Source organism: Capricornis sumatraensis, chromosome 14 (genome assembly GCF_032405125.1).
Source record: "Capricornis sumatraensis isolate serow.1 chromosome 14, serow.2, whole genome shotgun sequence".
Taxonomy (NCBI): domain Eukaryota; kingdom Metazoa; phylum Chordata; class Mammalia; order Artiodactyla; family Bovidae; genus Capricornis; species Capricornis sumatraensis.
In genome coordinates, this window is record NC_091082.1 from 34,544,549 (window position 1) to 34,563,711 (window position 19,163).

General features: G+C 50.3%; 1 protein-coding gene across 1 annotated transcript in view; it reads left to right on the forward strand.

Moving 5' to 3' along the window:
- The first annotated feature begins 4,957 nt into the window (after positions 1-4,957).
- The window catches only part of CAPN2 (calpain 2), a 57,365-nt gene continuing 43,159 nt past the window's right edge, over positions 4,958-19,163 (forward strand). Inside the window, exons 1-2 of the mRNA XM_068985966.1 lie at positions 4,958-5,249; positions 10,343-10,412. Coding sequence (XP_068842067.1) covers positions 5,013-5,249; positions 10,343-10,412 — 307 coding nt within the window. The 5' untranslated portion in view covers positions 4,958-5,012. The remainder of the gene's footprint in view (positions 5,250-10,342; positions 10,413-19,163) is intronic.

Consider the following 19,163-nt stretch of genomic DNA (forward strand, 5'->3'; position numbering starts at 1 on the left):
AGTCATGCTGGAGTCAGCAGATTCTCAGGAGAAGCTGATAAGGGGGGGCCCAGTCCATTTTTTCTGTGTTGGCTTGGGCTTGGAGGCAAGGGAGAAACCTGATAAAGTTTGGTCAAGCAGAGGGTAAAAATGGACCCCTGAACAGCTGGTCAAGGACAAGAATAGATGAAGGAGGAGGAGTAGAGTTGGTGAATACAAAACCAAGCCAAGTGGAGGCTGATTCCACAAAATCAGGCGTGCCTGGGAAGTCCACACTCGAAGCACTTGGTGCACAGGGCTCAGTCCTCAAATATGAAAACAGACTCATGGCAGGCAATGCAATTCACACGTCCTTCATCCTCTCCAGCAAATTTAGAAAGTGGGGAGCAATAGGCACTCCCCAGAAGATTCTGAGGGGGAGAGAGGTAGGTCCTTCAAATGCAACCCTTACCCCTTATAAAACGGATGTGTGGCCCTCAAGATCAACATCAGTGCTGACTTTAAAAAAGAAGCTGGCACCCTGATGATGGGAAAGTACTGACAGCATTGGCTCATACCGCCTGTCAGCAGACCTTCTGGTCATGGACTCTTTGGCTATGAAAGGACCCCAGAGGTCACCACCACCCCATCTCTGAGCCCCATTTGGCAGAGGGACCCCAAACTGGCTGGCCCTCAATCATTAAAGACCAAACACTTTCTGACCTATGGAGTCTTGGCTGCACAGCCCAGAATCTGTATTTTTAACACACTACAAGTGATTCTGATACTCAGCCAAGCTGGGGAACTCCTGACCCCTTGAACGCAACCAGTGGTGCTGGACTCCAGCATCACAAGGTGGCCCATTGCACATGGCCCAGCTCCAGCCACTATTTAATAATTTTTCATGGTGAATTAAAATCTGTGCCCCTTCAAATCTGCCACTAGTTCCTTTTCTCCCTCTGAAGCAACACAGAATGAATACATTTCCTCTTCTCCAGTACAATCCTGCAAACACTTCCCCAGTGGCTCAGCTGGTAAAGAACCCACGTGCCAATGCAGCTCAACAGACATGGGTTCAATCCCTGGGTTGGGAAGATTCTCTGGAGAAGGAAATGGCAACCCACTCCAGTATTCTTGCCTGGGAAAGCCCAAGAAGAGAGGAACCTGGCTGGCTACAGTCCATGTGGTCCATGCAGTCACAGAGTCAGACAGGGTGGAGCATGTGTACATGCCCATCCTATTATCCAAGGAAAAATGCCTGTTTTCCTTTTTTTGCCTCTGTTTTCTTTGACTATTTCTTACCCATTTTATTTATTTAGTTAGTTTTGATCTAACTCATGAACAAATGAGGGAACCCAGTGTATGTTCTTCAAAAATTAGTTCAAACAAGAATCTGAAAGAACAGTTAGGAATACTAATTGGAATTTGTTAATATACGCAAAACTGAGAGAGGGAAGACAGTTGATTGCACTTCTACCCCAAGAAATTCATTTGCTTATACACAGACAAGAATTATTTGCATTACTATCAATTTCTACATTGCACAGAGCAGTAAACATCCTGAAGACTATGAAAGGATGCTTAGGCACAGACCCTGGCAAGGTGATTAGGTTTCATCTAATTCTGATAGGGACAGAGTAGGATAATCAAATAGCTCTGAAATCCCATTATGAGATTATATCACTAGATAGAGAAGCAACTTTAGGAGGCTTTGGGAGACCACAGTAAGTTAGTGATCACTCAAGAAAGCCAGGTTTGCTTAACCACAAAATCAAGCAGGCTTGCTTAGTAACAAAACCATGCAACAGAAGCATCAGACATTCCCCCAAAACAATAAAACAAAGGTGGCATGAGGCCTATAACCTGACCAGTGAGTTCAGTAAGTTAATGACCCCTAGGACATGCTCTCTGCACACATAAAGAAGCAGGAGATATTAAGAAGAGGTGGCAAGAAGAACTGTACAAAAAATATCTTCATGACCCAGATAATCACGATGGTGTGATCACTCACCTAGAGCCAGACATCCAGGAATGTGAAGTCAAGTAGGCCTTAGAAAGCATCACTACGAACAAAGCTAGTGGAGGTGATGGAATTCCAGTTGAGCTATTTCAAATCTTGAAAGATGATGCTGTGAAAGTGCTGCACTCATTATGTCAGCAAATTTGGAAAACTCAGCAGTGGCCACAGGACTGGAAAAGGTCCGTTTTCACTCCAATCCCAAAGAAAGGCAATGCCAAAGAATGCTCACACTACTGCACAATTGCACTCATCTCACATGATAGCAAAGTAATGCTCAAAATTCTCCAAGCCAAGCTTCAACAATACATGAACCATGAACTTCCAGATGTTCAAGCTGGATTTAGAAAAGGCAGAGGAACCAGAGATCAAATTGCCAACACCTGTTGGATCACTGAAAAAGCAAGAGAGTTCCAGAAAAAGGTATATTTCTGCTTTATTGACTATGCCAAAGCCTTTGACTGTGTGGATCACAATAAACTGTGGAAAATTCTGAAAGAGATGGGAATACCAGACCACCTGACCTGCTTCTTGAGAAACCTATATGCAGGTCAGGAAGCAACAGTTAGAACTGGACATGGAACAATAGACTGGTTCCAAATAGGAAAAGGAATACGTCAAGGCTGTATACTGTCACCCTGCTTATTTAACTTATATGCAGAATACATCATGCAAAATCCCAGGCTGGATGAAGCACAAGCTGGAATCAAGATTGCCGGGAGAAATATCAATAATCTCAGATATGCAGATGACACCACCCTTACGGCAGAAAGTGAAGAGGAACCAAAAGGCCTTTTGATGAGGGTCAAAGTTTAGAGTCAAAAAGTTGGCTTAAAACTCAACATTCAAAAAAATAAGATCATGGCATCTGGTCCCATCACTTCACAGCAAATAGATGGGGAAACAATGGAAACAGTGAGATACTTATTTTCTTGGGCTCCAAAATCACTACAGATGGTGACAGCAGCCATGACTAAAAGATGCTTGTTCCTTGGAAGGAAAGCTATGACAAACCTAGATAGCATATTAAAAAGCAGGGCCATCATTTTGCCAGCAAAGGTCTATATAGTCAAAGCAATGGTTTCTTCCAGTAGTCATGCATGAATGTGAGAGTTGGACCATAAAGAAGGCTGAGCACCGAAGAACTGAGGCTTTCAAACTGTGCTGTTAGAGAAGACTCTTGAGAGTCCTTTGGACTGCAAGGAGATCAAGCCAGTCAATCCTAAAAGAAATCAATTCTGAATATTCATTGGAAGGGCTGATGCTGAAGCTGAAGCTCCAATACTTTGGCCACCTGATGCAAAGAGCTGACTCATTGGAAAAGACCCTGATGCTGGGAAGGATTGAGGGCAGGAGAAGGGGGTGACAGAGGATGAGACGGTTAGATAGAATAACCGACTCAATGGACATGAGTTTGAGAAACTCCGGGAGATGGTGAAGCTTGGTGTGCTGCAGTCAATGTGGTCACAGAGAGTCGGACAGGACTTAGGGACTAAACAACAAAGAGACAATGGGACACAGAGAGGTATCTGATCTCTAGGCCTCGCAGGTCCCCACCACACTGAGCCTATGATCTTCACAGATATCTCTGGTGATTGCTGTGTTCTGGAAACAGGTTCTTTATCTAAATTCTTCAGGCCATTATCAGGAAGGTCAGTTTCTTCCTGAGTCTCCTGGGCCTCCATTGTTTTCAGCTCAAAATAATCCACATGCCAAATAAGACGTTTTGAGGTGGCAAATTTTGCTCCCTTAAATAAGAAATGATTTTTTTAGTATGCCGCCATTCACTGTTTGGAACATACGTATAGTGAAAAATCATTAGTGTTTACTTGAAATTCAAATTTAGCTGGGTGTTTTACTGAATGAAATTTCGTGTGCCTGACACCCAGTGAAGCCAAACAAATCAGAACAGTTTGGAGCAGAGGAAGGTTTATTGCAGGGTCATGCAAGGAGACCGGGGTGTCTCATTGTTAAAAAAGCCCTTAACTCACTTAAGGAATTCAGCAAAACACCTTTAAAGGCAAGCTGAGGGAGGGGCACGGTTAGCTGTTGCAAACTTTTTGGTGTTGGAATCCTTTCTTAGCTGTCCATGTAGGTCAGGTCAAGATGTTCCCATAAACTTTCAATGAAACAAATGTTATTCTCTGTTCCCCAACTTTTTATCTCTATGTGAATGGACTCTTTTAGGTCAGAGCCCTGAGACTAGGCTCCCCTATATATTTCAGGCGATAGGCAACATTTTTTTTTTTTTAACAAAAGGTTAACAGAACCAGCATGAGTAAGCACAGGCAACACAACAGATCTAATATGGAATCAGATTTGTTCTTCCCTATTACAGGTGGATGTATTTTTATTTGCCAAATCTGACCCTGCTATCTGTGATCATACAACTAACTAGTAGCAGTGTGTAGCCTTCTGATTGTAACACGCCTCTGTAACTTGGACTCCTTGTTCCGCCCCATATTAGTTAAGCAACACTGGGTGATGTCATCTAACCTCTCAGTTGCTCAGTTTTCCCATCTGTCAAATGGGGTCTATAGCAGAGAAACCACCTTGTTACAGAGCTGATTTCGTCTCCTCCAGCTCTCTCCCCTTCTAACTCACAGGGTGTTTCCTGGAGAGTCAGGATAGCCCCAGCCTTGGGTTTCCGCCAGCCTTCTCCAGCAAGTGGGAACCCGGCTAAAGTGAGACTGGATTTGAGTCCCCGCTTTTCCACCGGGATGCCCGGGGTGCTCGCAGCCGGCCTGCTCGGCCATCCCGGGCGCCGTCCGCAGGTGGCAGCACCGGCCCCGCGGGCCACCGCCGTCCGGCTGGCGCTGTGCAGGCCGCGGACCGCCAGGGTCCCGGGTGGGGCGCCGAGCAGGCCGGGAGCGGCCAGGCCACGCCCGCAGGGCGGAGGGCGCTGCGGGACCCGGTGAATCATCGCCGGCGGCGGCAGCTCACAGTCCCGCTGCCGCGCGCCGGGCCCTGGCCGCGCCCCTGCCGAGCGCCGCTCATCGCCGCAGCCGAGACCCTCGCTCGCTCGCCCGGGCCAACCATGGCGGGCATCGCGGCCAAGCTGGCGAAGGACCGGGAGGCGGCCGAGGGGCTGGGCTCGCACGAGAGGGCGGTCAAGTACCTCAACCAGGACTACGCGGCGCTGCGGGACGAGTGCCTGGAGGCCGGGGCGCTGTTCCAGGACCCCTCCTTCCCGGCCCTGCCTTCCTCCCTGGGCTTCAAGGAGTTGGGACCCTACTCCAGCAAGACCCGGGGCATCGAGTGGAAGCGGCCCACGGTAGGGAGCGCGCCCGGGGCGGGATGCGGGGCCCGGAGGCGCTGCGGCCCGGCCTCCGAGCTGGCGAGAACGCGGCCCCGCGCGCGGGGAGCCGCGGGAGCGCGGGGAGCCGAGCCCCGCGGCCCGGAGCCCGATCCGGGGCTCCGCTGGCGCGGGGTCGCCCGCGTCCCATCTGCCACCCACGGGGCCCTTAGGACGCGCCGAGGTGCAAACTGCCCACATATGCCACTAGCAGGCCCGCCGGCAAAAACTCAAAAACGCGGGTTGACATAAGGGGGCCTGAAGGAAACTTCTTGGACTCTGCTGGGCGGGCCCGAGAGAAGGGAGGCCCCGGGTTGGGGTGGGCGGGAGACCGGGGCGTGGGTGTTAGGGAATTTCGCGGGGAAAGTCGGTCTCTAACTTGGTTCTCTCTGCTTCAGGGAGAAAGTCCACGCATAGCCTGGACGTTTGTGACTAGGGATTGTTTCTTGAAGTGATGGTTAGATTTATCCACTCAGTTTCCTGTTTATTTTTCCAGATGGGAACTGGCAAGACAGCTCCCTGTAGTATTTACCCTGGTGATTATCAAAAGGACTGGGGAGATGCAGCCAGGAGCCGCTTCCTGCTCCTCACCCCGGAATCTCCCGGCCTCCTCTGAGCTCCCTTTTCCCATCGGCCCTGGATCTCTGTCCTCCGTGCCCTGGCAGGCCTTGGGTGCAGTTTGTTTCCCTGATCAGTTTGTACATCCTGTGTCCCTGGGATCCCTCCTGGCCCCACCTCCTATGGGACAGACACCTCTCTGACCTTCCCCCACCACACCCCAAGGAGGCCTCCTGGGAAATCCAGCCTCTAGATTCCTGTTAGGAAAATAAGCATTCCTGTCCTGCTTACCCCTCCCCCCCGACCCGAACCCCCACCCCCATCCCCATCAGCTGGTCACCTTCTGTTACCCCAAACCCAGCCGGCAGGCAGCAAGTGCAGTAGGAGGTACCCTTGGCCCAGAGCACTTGAGTTCATTTCTTGCTAACTTGAGTGAGCTGTTTAACCTCTGTGCCTCCATTTCTTTATCTAAAAGAGAGTTTCCTCTCTCCACTGACTCACCAAGCCCAGCACCTTTTAGTTTCTCAAGGGCACCCTGCTCTTTCCTGCCTCACTGGCCAGAGATGCTCTTTCTTAGTTTTCTGGAATCTGGCTCACTCATTCTTTGGGACTTAGGTGTCCCCTCCCCAAAGAGATTTTGTCCTGACCATTCGTTGCAGCCCCCCTTCTCATCTTGTCATTCTTTATCATGAACTCTAATTTCCTTTACAGCATTTCACAGTTCGTACACATAATTACATATATTTGTTTGTCCTTCCTACTGAACTGCAGGGACCTGTGTGTATTGTTCACCAGTCAATCCCTGGTGCATTCAGAGTATGCTTTCGTTTGTTCATTCATTCATTTAACAGTATTTGTTGAGGGCTTGTTAAATGTCAGGCACTGGGATACATCTGTGAACAAAAAGACTCTTCGTGGAATGAATGAATGAGTGCAAGATTGTAATGAGCCTCAAACAAAATTACGACTGTGAAAGTGATAAACGAGAATGTAATTGCCTTATGTTTGTATAGTACTTGACAGTTTGTGAAGTGAATTTATATACTTCTTTCCTTATTCTTTCATTCATTCAAAAAGCTTATATTGAACACCTACTGTATGCCAGGCATAGTGCATATTGGTTTTTGCCTCTGAAGGCAGTAGGGGTTAGACAGACAGGTCACCCATCAGTTGGGAATGCCTGTAGGATTTCCAGATGGGAAAATGGAAATCTAAGCCCATTTTAGAGCCCCAGGTTAGGGCGGGACAGGGTATGAACTGAGCAACTAACGGGGCGGGCAACAGGTATAGACCCATTCAGCAGTTGAAGAAACTGAGGCTTGAGAAGGTTAAGTATTTGCTTATACAGGTGTCTGGGGCTGGAGCCAGGACTGTCCGCCTGTGGGTGTTTAGAGTCCACAGCTCGCAGCCACTCTCTCTGCCTTCTCAAACAGCTGTAGCTCAGATCAAGCGAGACAAACAAAAATGTATCCACTGGATCTAGGCAAAAGCAAGTCACTGGTGACTTTAACAGAGCAATTGCCATGGGGTAGAATGAGATGGTTAGGTAGCCTCACCAACTCCATGGACATGAATTTGAGTAAACTCTGGGAGATAATGGAGGACAGAGGAGCCTGGTATGCTGCAGTCCATGGGGTCAAAAAGAGTTGAACACAACTTAGTGACTTAACAGCAACAACCGAATTGCAGTGGGTAGGAGCCAGACGGCTGTAGACCCCAAAGTAAGGAACCAGAAATGAAGAGCGTGCTCAGGTAATTCCAGAAGCGTTCTTGTGAAAGGAGAGGAGGGAAAGTGGCAGGGAGAGTGGGACCTGGGACTCGAGAGGTTGTTTTTTTCAGATGAGAGCAGTTGGAACGTTTTATATGTCAAGTCCCAGGCTTCCCTGGTGGCTCAGTGGTAAAGAATCCGCCTGCAATGCAGGATCCACAGGAGATGCAGGTTCGATCCCTGGTTGGGGAAGATCCTCTGGTGCAGGGCATGGCAACCCACTCCAGTATTCTTGCCTGGAGAATCCCATGGACAGAGAAGCCTGGTGGGCTACAGTCCAAAGGGTCGCAAAGAGTCAAGACATGACTGAGCACGCACACAAGCATATGTCAAGCCCCAGAGAGAACGGAACTGAAGAGAAAAGGAGGCCCCGAGGAAGTGAGAGGAGGGAGTAAGAGGAGGGAGGGGAGCGGGCCAGCTCTGGAGCCAAAGGGCTGCCCTTCCTCAGAGGGGGTTTCCAACACCCTTTCCCAACAGAGGGTTCCGCAGATGGGAAGAGGACACGGCTAAAGTCACTGTGGGGTGGTCACCATCAAGGATGGCACCAGTCAGGTTGGAGCGAGGGCAGACATGTCAGTCCCCACCTTGCCCTGACCGGTGCAGGGCTATAGCCTGTTAGGAACCGGGCCACACAGCAGAAGGAGAGCAGCAAGTGAGCAAGCAAAGCTTATCAATGTTTACAGCCGCTCCCCATCGTTCTCATTACCACCTGAGCGCAGTCTCCTGGCATATCAGCAGCGGCATAATAAATGTAACATGCTTGAATCATCCCCAAACCGTTTCCCCACCCCCACCCCATCCGTGGGAAAATTTGTCTTCCACAAAATCAGTCCCTAGTGCCAAAAAGGTTGGGGACCACTGATCTAAGGCCTCTGAGAGCTTTATGACTTGTTTACACTCAGCTAGCTGAATTCAGCCTCAAACCTGCATCTCCTGCCTCCAAGTTCAGTGATTATGATACTCCTTCAATAACTATAATAGTCGGTAACTTATATAGTGCTTACCAAGGCACATGTACATAGTCATCTCATTTAAACTTCGTAGATACACTTGTCATCACTATCCCCATTATACAGATGAGGAAACTGAGTCTTAAGGAGGTGAAGTAACTTGCCAGGGTCATAGAACCCACTGTATAAGAAGTGGCAGAGCCAGGAGTCACACTCCAGCTAACTCCAAAGCCCAGGCTCTCAACCCCTTTCCTGAGACTGTGATGTTCCATATTTAATTCGTGCCCTTTATGCTGTGTACAAGTTTTAATTTCCTGAAGCATCTCTAAGAGCCACTCTAAACTTTGCCTTCTTTGGAGAGGCTGCCAAAGGTGTGAAAAATTTCTCAAAAATAATGGAAAAACCCTTCTGGGATAAGTGCCTGGCGCACCGAGGATTATCAATATGATTTCTAGGCTCCCAGCACCAAGTTCCGTGTATTCCATCAGCAGGATAAGTGCTTGGCTGGCAGGCCTCGGACAAAGCTGGCTTCGTCTGCCTCAGCAAAAAAAGCATTCTCACTGTGCCTGTCTTCCCCCAGACAGACCCACCCAAACAGGGAAGGGACAATGCAGGCATGAGAGAAGTGTGCTCTGCTGTGGATTCCAGAAGGGTCTACAGTCTAAGCCACGATGGACAGGGGCTAGATCCTGGCCTCACCCAGGAAACGCTTCTGCTTGACAGAGAGGGGGCCCACCGGGCGCTCTGGGGTGGAGCTTCTCCAAATCAAAGGGTCCCGGCCAAGGGAAGCCCAGATTTATGCTCTGTGCTTCCTCTGTGGGTTTGGGTGGGGCTCTTCAGAATCAGGAAGCATGCTCAGAGAGGACAGCAGAGGGGCCAGCCCTGTCCAAGTTTGGCTTCCAGTAGGCGACCTGTGGGACAGCCCTTTTTGGCTTGTTAGTAATCATTTAGAGGCAGTTCAGGAGGGGAGGGAGTGTACAGATTACAGCAGTCAAATCCCATTGCTGTCTGCAGCCATGAGCGATGCATCTTGGGACACGTAGCTTCATCTTAGCCTGTTTCCTCACCTATAAAATGGGGTTGTTGCCCATCCATGTTCCTGAGATAAAGCACCACACACAGTATTGGCATACAGCAGGCTCACAGTATGTGGACCCCCGCCCCAAGTATCATGGCCTGTGGGCAAATCCAGAAAGCTAGATACCTTCCCCTATCCTCAAGAAGCATAAGTGTTAGGAAGACATGGTATCCCTCACCATGTACAGCACACATGTAGCTGCTGAACTGCAGAGGACAGATACTCTGGGATTCAGGATGGAAAGGATGGGTGAGGGCCAGACTGTGAAGGAGGGCTTCATGGAGTTCGTGGCAGTGGGTCTTGAGATATGATAAGATGTAGAAAAGGAGGGAACTGGGTTGGAGAGGAGAAATCCCATGCAGGAACAGAGGAGGGGGCGGGCATGGTGGGCAGGGCAACTCCAGACTGTGGACCATCTCCAGGCCCCCAGAGGAGGCTGGACTTGGCACTGCCCTGGCCCTAGGAAGTGGCGTGATGAAGTAGGCTCCAGGCAGTGTGGGGTATTGGGATCTGATGGAGCAGTGGGATCCCCTACCACCTATCAGGACCCACAGAGCAAGAGTCAGAGAAGGACCCCATGGCAGTCCAACGGCCAGGCGTTCCCTAGAGGAGAGGGGAGAGACAGAGGGGTCCGGTGCATCTGTTGGAAACTGAGGTGTCTTAACTACAAAAGTATATGGCATATACGCTGACAATACTTTGTGGGTCTCATTTTCAGGAGATCTGCGATGATCCCCAATTTATTACTGGAGGAGCCACTCGCACAGACATCTGCCAAGGAGCCCTAGGTAAGTGATGGCATCTAAGCAGACTACAGGGGCCTGTCTACACAGCTGTGGGTAGAAAGAATAAGGGATGAGTTATGATTCCACTCTCTTGCTAAACCCTTTGGCAATTTCTATTTCCAGAAGCTTCCTTGAATGTCTTGTCTCCTTAGGATCCTGTGGTGTGGTAGACAGACAGACAGAGGTGCAGTGAGGACCCGTGTGTCCCCTGCACCAGACTGGGCTGTTTGTTGCTATTGTCATTTTAAAGAGTTGAGATTATTTTTTTTTTTTTACTATGTATCTATTTTTGTACTGGGTCTCAGTTGCAGCATATGGACTTTTCAATCTTTGTTGCAGCATGCAGGATCTTTAGTTGTGGCACATGGGTTCTAGTTCCTTGACCAGGGATCAAACCTGGGCCCCTGCCCTGCAGTGCGAATGAGAAGTCTTAGCCTCTGGAACACCAGGGAAGTGCTGGGCTAGTTGCTGAAGTTGCAAAGATGCTCCCACTGGGGGACAGAGGAGCTCCTGGATCTCAGCCACCCTTAGTGGCCCACGGAGCAGTTAGGCTCCAGGCTGAGGACCAGTTAGGAGGACTCCCCTGGGTCAGCTGCAGCACTGAGACATCAGTTCTCTGTGGTTCAGGGATGGGATGGTGACTCATTGTAAAGGAAGAGGAAACCCTAGTAGTCACTGCTGGGAGGAAGTTAACGTACCAGGGTGTCCTCAGTGTTTGCAGGGCGAGCTCACCATGGTATCACAACAGTGGACATGGTGCTGTTGTCACAGAGGCAGTTGTAATGTTCACTTGAGTAGTTTTAACTGGAGTAACTGAGTTGTGAGGCTATCTGAAGCCGGGCTCTGATTTCTGAATACAGTGCCTGCTGAGGCTGGAACATACAGGCTGCTTTGACCTGAAAGCACCTGAGTTTTATTTTTTTATTGATTTTGTTGAAGGATAGTTGATTCACAGTGTTGTGCTAGTTTCTGCTGTACAGCAGTGACTCAGTTATACATATACATGTTCTTTCTCACACCCCTTTCCATTATGGTTTATCACAGGACCTTGAACAGTTACCTGTGCTCTACAGTAGGACCTCGTTGCTTATTGCTCCCAGGGTTTCTTTGAAGAAGTTTTAGCAAAGGAGCCCGGGACCGCTGTTTAAGATTCTCATAGAGTCCACGCTTATTATGTTTTACTCCTAGCAGGTATGAGCCTATGATCACTGGAGCAGCTTACTTGCTGCGATAAACCAAAACCTTACTTTGAGACATCAGCTTCGACTTGTTTTCCAGACTAGCCCATCAGTAGCGGAGTTAATCATCTTTGAATTGTGCCTTCTTTCCTGGCCCACCCAGCAGAGGTTCTGTCCTGGGAGTGACTTGCTTAAGGTCATCCCGCAGCTGAAGCGAGGGCCTGGAATGCAAATGCAGACGGTCTGTGTTTAACCCCTGAGCTAGACTCCCTAGAAGGGACATGGAAAGTTTTCAACCTCTGAGGGATGTCGGGGCAGCTCTGTGAATCATTAAGACGTTAAGACAGGGTATGCTAGGAGCCCCTTGGGAAATGGAGAGCATGACTCAGAGCTAGGCGTGCAAACTCCACTATCTGAGCTCAGCATCTGTGTGCAAATTCCTGAGATGCCAGAGCACACTCTTACCTAAAGAATACCTACCTCCCATTTCCTGCCTTCTCTCCCTCACAAAAGATAGACCCAGGGGCCCTTAGGCACCTAAGGTGGGTACTCCAGAAAAGTCCACTGGTTAGAGAAAATGAAAGTTAATTGAGCTAGAAGTTGATGGAGATTACAACTAACCACAGGGGTTTTAGAAAAATCTGGAAACAGAAATGGCAACAGTCATATCTGGGCTAAATTCCACACCTGGGCTAAACATCCACTTCAGAGCTTAATGACCTCTTAAGGACCAAACTGCAAGATGTAAGTCCTGTTGGAATACTGTCAGGCCATTTGGAGAGGAGACACAAAAAGTTTACATTCCTGGGGTAAAAATCCACAAGATATGCACCAAATTAAATAAAAACAAGTCTAAGTTAAAGTCCTTTCAAAACTTCTCAGTAATTAGGTGTCATTTCTAAGTTTTGTTGGTTTGTTGTTTTTTTTTTAACACCACTTTTGGCCATTTTGTTCTCTTGGCCTTTTGTACTAGAGGATCCTGATGTGATTATGAACTGTGAAATGTGGTGAACTGAACTCTCACCCTGATTCTGGCAACTGGGCAGAGGGTGGGTGTGGGGTGGTGGCTGTCACCAGGTCCCCGAAGGTTCAGAAGCATCAGGAACAAAGGGCAGCAACACCTGCCACACAACTAGAGACAGGAGTCGAGGCTCAGCTTGCAGTTGGCTGACCGTGGGCAAGTCATCACTGGGAACCTCAGTCTCTTCTAAAAATGGAAGGTGAGGAGGGTCAGCAGGGCGATCTCAAAGATTTCCCTACCGTGGGGCACTCAACTGTTCTAGAGCCACTCCTCATGCCTGACACTGAGTGGAGATCTTGGGCTAGGCCACCAGACCTCTTATCTCAGACGAGGAGTGATAACAGCCCCTGTGACCCCGTGTATTCGTGCTAGATCATTTCTGTCCTGTCCAGCTCTTTTCTATCTTATGGACTGTAGCCCTCCAGACTCCTCTGTCCTTGGGATTTCATAGGCAAGAATACTGGACTGGGTTGCCATGCCCTCCTCCAGAGGATCTTCCTGACCCAGGGATCGAACCCGTGTCTCTTACGTCTCCTGCACTGGCAGGCAGGTTCTTTACCACTAGCACCACCTGGGAAGCCCCTGTGACTAAGAAACAGTGTGCAACTCGTGGAGCATTTTCATCTCGTTATCTCATGTAATACATATTATTACATGTAATAATATTATTATCTCATCCAAATAAATATTTTCACCCCACTATGCAGATGAGAAAGCTGAGGCAGCAGGTGGGGACTCCATGCCAGGCCACGTAGCTAAAAATGGCCCAAGGAAAGAACTCGAATATGATTTTAAATCTTTCTACATTCTTCTCACTCCCATCACGAGTTGCCATGAGGCTTTGTTGAGGAAATGTGGAGGTAACATTCTCAAAGCAAACTGTATTTCCTTACCTGTACTTTTTACCTGGAGACTCACTCAGTTTGCCAGGGAACCTGGGCCGGGGCTGTCCTTGGACTTGTACATCTCCCAACAGGGCTCCCTTCACAGGGCTGCCTGGTAATAGTTAATCCACAGATTTCAACCACTTTCCCAGAGGGTCAGCTCAAAGCCTCACCAGAGTAATCCTAACTGTTTGTAGGCTGCTCTGATGTGAGCCACCTGCGCTGCAGACCTTGGCTGTGCTAAGCACTGAGTCAGTGAAGAAAAATCTGCCTCTCTGGAGGAAGGGCTGGAGATCCAGGCTGACCTTCAGCCAGGCCGCCCTGCAGCTAAATGCAGCCTGGAGTTGCTACTGGTAGCCTCTTGTGACAGGTGATGGCCATGGTGGCCCCCAGAGCTGGGAGACCCGAGAGCCGAGCTCCTTCTGGTTTTGATTTTCACGGGGCCACTGCTGAGCTTTCACACTGCCCCTTTCACATAGCTCCCCATGGTCCCCACTGCCCTCACGGCTCTCAGGGGAATGTGGCTGCCCTGGCCAGGTGCCCACAAAGGCCCTCAGCTTCTTGAGGGAGGGCTCCAGGCTGCCAATGCTGAAACCGCACAGCCCTGTGTCTTTGTAACCTGGCCCCCAAAGGTGGATCACCCAGCCTCTACCCTCACCCTGCCGCTGAGGGTCACACAAGCCCCACAGCACCTGCTGGGAGGTGTCACAGGTGTCTCCCCTCACAGCCGAGCTCAGCAGAGAGTGGGGAGCCCAGAGCCAGTGGGAAAAGCACCAGGAAGGAGGTTTCCAGTTTCGGCTTCCTCTCCTGCTTCCTAGCCCGCGTGACAATGAGCAGGTTAACCAGTCACTCTGAGCCTCTGTTTCCTCTTCTAGAAAATGGGAATCATGATAATACTTCCTTCCCGGGGCCGTGGTGAAAAATGCAATTAATATAGGCAAACACACTTGGCAAATTGTAGAATCCAGAGCAAATTCGGCCTCTCCCTATTTTCCCATTTTTAAAGGTTATATAATAATCATTTTAAAGTGATTCTTATAATTTTTAAAAGCCACTTTAATAAGCACCTTAAAAAATTTTTAATAGCCTTTATTTGTTGGAACAGTTTTAGATTTACAGAAAAATTGAGATGATAAGTACAGAGAATTCCATACACACCACCCCCGGTTTCCCTGATTGTTAACTTCTTACATTATTAGTGTGGGACATTTGCTACGATTAATGAACCAGTACTGATACATTATCATTAACCAAAGTCCATTCTTTACCCTCCTGAGTTTTTCCCCGGTCATTTTTCTGTCCCGGAATCCCATCCAGGATACCACATTGCATTTAGTTGTCACGACTCCTAAGGCTCCTCTTGGCTGTGACAGTTTCTCAGACAGCTTTGATGAGCTTGCCACTTTTCAGGAGTCCTGGGCCAGGATTTTGTAGGATACATTTTTTTAAAGATAGAGAGTGCTTATAGTTTTTTTTTTTTAATTCAAAAAATGAGTGTTGGCTGGTTTGACGGAGAAAATTAATGTTTCTCCTCTTTCTTAAAACAATGGCTTCGCCACCAGCCCAGCACTGCCCCACCCCCCACCCCAGCCTCCTGGGGCAGATGTGTGCAGTCCATGAGTCATCGTTTCCTCTCCCGGCTCTTCTGGTTATAAATGCTCTTTCACAGCTCGTCTCCCTTGTGGCTGCTGCCTGTACTCCCAGCTCCCTTTCCACCGCACCTGAGACAGGTCCGTAAACAGGGCAGGGATGGATCGCCCAAAGGCCCTGTCCTGCCCTGGCCTCCCCAGCCCTGGCAGTCACACAGCGGGGTTCCTGCCCATCAGATGCCCAAGGCTGAGCACATCTCTCCTTGGCTGCCCCTGACCTCATCTCCCCAGAGGCAGTAGGAATTCTCCCCAAAGAGTTCTTCCCCACCTCACTGTCGCGTACAGGGTCCTCTGCAATCTCAGGAAACTCCCGAGGAGTTGACAGGGTTCTTCTGCTCCCCGGGGGCCTGTGGGTCACAGTGTGACCTTTTGCTTATTTCAGTGCTCCCTGAACTGGGACCCAGGCCACATCCCCATGTGGTCTCTAGCCTTTTCCTGAGATGAGGGGATTGGATCTCAGTTCCCTGAGGTCTCACTACTTCTGACATTCTGTGACTTTCCCTGGCAGCCGCACATCGCCCCCGCACCGGGCTTCAGTTCATGTTTGTTGAGCAATAACATCTCCTCTCCAAGGTCTGAGACCCCTGCTTAGATCATCCCCCGACACGGAATCAGTCACAGTGAGGCCCCCATCCAGGGGATTTCAGAAATGAAGGGCCACGTGTTCTGTGAGGTCTAGTGGGACCCTAGGCAGCTACAGTACAGGCACGGGAGCCCCAGGAGGAGGGTGGTCTGCTGGCTGGCCCAACATTGCATAGCCGGTGATCAGTGGGGCAGACTATAGGCCAGCACTGTCCACCAGAACTTTCAGAAGTGATGGGAACGTTCTGCACTGTCCATATGGTAGCCACGAGCTACATGGGGAACACTGGAAGTGTGACTAATCCAACCACGGAACTGAATTTTTTATCTTATTCGGTTTGAATGGAAAAAGCCCTGTGTGCACCATAGCTATTATAGCACTATAGCTACTGCTGTTGGGATCCAGCCCCTCATCCTTGACTTTTCAGGGTGGGATGATCCTCACAGGCCTGTATGTCTCCACACAGAGCCAAGCAAGGCATATGTATCAGTGAAGAAGTGAAAGTGTTAGTTGCTCGGTCATGTCTGACTCTTTGTATCCCCATGGACTGTAGCCTGCAGGCTACTCTGTCCATGGGATTCTCCAGGCAAGAATACTGGAGTGGGTCGCCATTCCTTTCTCCAGGGGATCTTCCCAGCTCAGGGATTGAATCTGGGTCTCCTGCATTGCGGGCAGGTCCTTTACCGCCTGAGCCTCCAGGGAAGCCCCACACATCAGTAAACATCTGTAAATAGCAGTGTCCAGAGTGAGGACTTGAGTGTCCACCAGTTAGAAGTTGGCTTCTTGGTTCCGCCCCTTCTTGGCTCTGTCACATGAGGCAAATCACCATCCTCATCAAGCCTCAGTTTTCTCATCCATAAAATGGGATGATAATAGTATCTACATCATAGGGCTATGAAGATGGAATTAAATAGTGTATGGAAAGCTCTGCTTGCCAGAGGCTGACACTTAGTAAGGGTTTAACAGCTGCAGATTGCACATTACCTTTGGGGAGAGCGAGGCTTGAGGGGAGGAGGTACATGAGGCTGGTTTTGAATACCCCACGGGGTCGGCTCTAGCACTTGGCTTTGACAAACACTGAAGCTGTGGAGAGGAGATGACGGAGGAGCTGGTGTTTGGAGGAAAGTTCAGGAAACTCAGTGAAGTCTCCTGCCCCAGCTTTCAGGCCTCATGCAACGGTCATTTTTCCCTGATGTTTCCAGAAGCTGGGAGGCTCTTCACTCCCCCTTGCCTGGGCCCTCCTCTCCCAGCACCCACTTTGTCTGCAGCGCCTCTGCTGTTTTCAGCTTCGAGCTTCCACTTACCCACCTGGGAAATGGGAACAAGGTGGCATTTGCATCTTTCCGTTTCCCGTGAGGTGCAGAACCTTAAGGGTGTGTCACTGGGGGTCCCTCTCTCCTTGGGGATCAGAGTGAGGAACCCTCTCACATTCATTCGTTTGGTCTTTTGAATAATTTTTAGTCAGTTACTTGTGGCTGTGCTGGGTCTCATTGCTGCACAGGCTTTTCTCTAGTTGTGGCAAGTTGGGGCTGCTCTCTAGTTGCATGCATGGGTTTCTCATTGCAGTGGCTTCTCTTGCTGCAGAGCACAAGCTATAGGGTGCAAGGGCTTCGGCAGATGCCGCTCCCGGGCTCTAGAGCACAGGCTCAATAGTTGTGGCGCATGGGCTCAGCTGCTCCGCAGCATTTGGGATCTTCCCAGACCAGGGAAGGAACCCGTGCCTCCTGCGTGGCAGGCAGACTCTTCACCCCTGAGCCACCAGGGAAGCCTCTCCCGTGCTCATTCTTACCACAGTCCCCTGTGTGATCTCTCCCCTGCATTTGCTGCCCCAGCCACCGTGAGACTTTTCCTTTAGTTCGACACTGTGAGGGCCCCCAGGAAGTCAGGAAAGTAGACCCCTGCTGGCTGGACCCTCCCGGAGCTCTGAGAAGTAGGAATCTAGAAGGAGGGTTGGCTCCACCTCCTCTCCTGTGGGGGCCTGGGGCACAGAGGGGTTGAGGAGGACAGCGAGGATGTGGCTGTGGCTGGCAGGAATGCAAGAGAGAGCTGGCAGGTAACACTGCTATCAGGGGCTCCCCGTGGGGGCCACTCTCACAGGGAGCTAGGGAGCAGAGATGGACAGTAGGCTGTGTCCTCCTGGCGCACGGAGCCTGGCCTCCTTCTGGTCATACATGCAAGCTCAGTGTGCAACAGTGTGCCCCTGAGGCCTTGGCACCCCATCCCCCTCCATCCTCCCTTCTCCATCTCCCTCTCAGAGTGCTCCGCAGGAGCATCAGGCGGAGGGAGGGAGGGAGCGCACCCGGCTTGGATCATCTGTTCTTGCTCCAGCTCTGCGTGCGGCTCACGGAAGGAGACTGAAGCCCCGTGTTACAGCCAGGGTTGGGATGTGAGCAGAGTGGAGCACCCCCCCTTCCCCCCCCCCCACTCCCCCTCCTGCCCCTGACAGCGCTGATACAATGCGACGTGATTGTATGGAGGCGTCATTCTGGTTGGGGGCACCCTTTTCTGGGCTACTCCAGGCAAGGAAGCAGTTACGGAAGGGACAGCCCCTTGGGACTCATCTCTGCGGCCCAGGCCCTGGCAGAGTGTATGCTTCCTCGGAGAACCCCCCCCCCGGTCCCATCCCCACCAGTGCCCAGAGTGGGGGCACTATTGGCTCCTCAGGACTTCCTTCCGCTCCATTCCAAAGCTAAGACTCACCAGGCTGCCTCAGCCAAGAGAGATTCGTCCCGTCAGCAGGGCATCAGGCCTGCTGGAGATTGTTAGATACCAGTGTCTCATTTCGTCAGTAAATTGTGTCCAATTCTTTTGTGACCCTATAGACTGTAGCCTACCAGGGTCCTCTGTCCATGAGATTTCCCAGATAAGAATACTGGAGTGGGTTGCCATTTCCTTCTGCAGGGGATCTTCCTGACCCAGGGATCGAACCTGCATTTCTTGCATTGGCAGGTGGATTCATTACCACTGAGCCACCTGGGAAGCCCATACCAGTGTCTCAGTCTCAGGAAAGGTCATATATGTAGCCATCACCATGGAAAGCAAAGGAGCAAAGTACTACAGGGATGAAACGCAAGGTAAGCAGGACTCGAGAGAGAGCAGGGTTTCCTGGCCCCAGCACAGCTGACAGTTGGGACTGGGTCATTCCCCGTTCCAGGGGCTGAGAGCATGGCACACTCCCAGCCTCTGCCTGAAAGATGCACTGGCATCCCCCTCTCCAAGCATGGCAACCAAAAATGTCCCCAGACAGTGCCAAACATCCCTTGGGGGTAGAGGGAGCAAAAATGTTCCTGGGGGATACCGTGATAGACCCAGGAAGAGGAGACTAGGGACGCATTAAGTACCATGGGGCAGACGGAGGGTGGTCACTGGGCACCCAGGGTGCGATGCCTGTGCTGGGAACTGGTGAAGACTCCACACAGTGCCAGCCACAGTTAGGAGC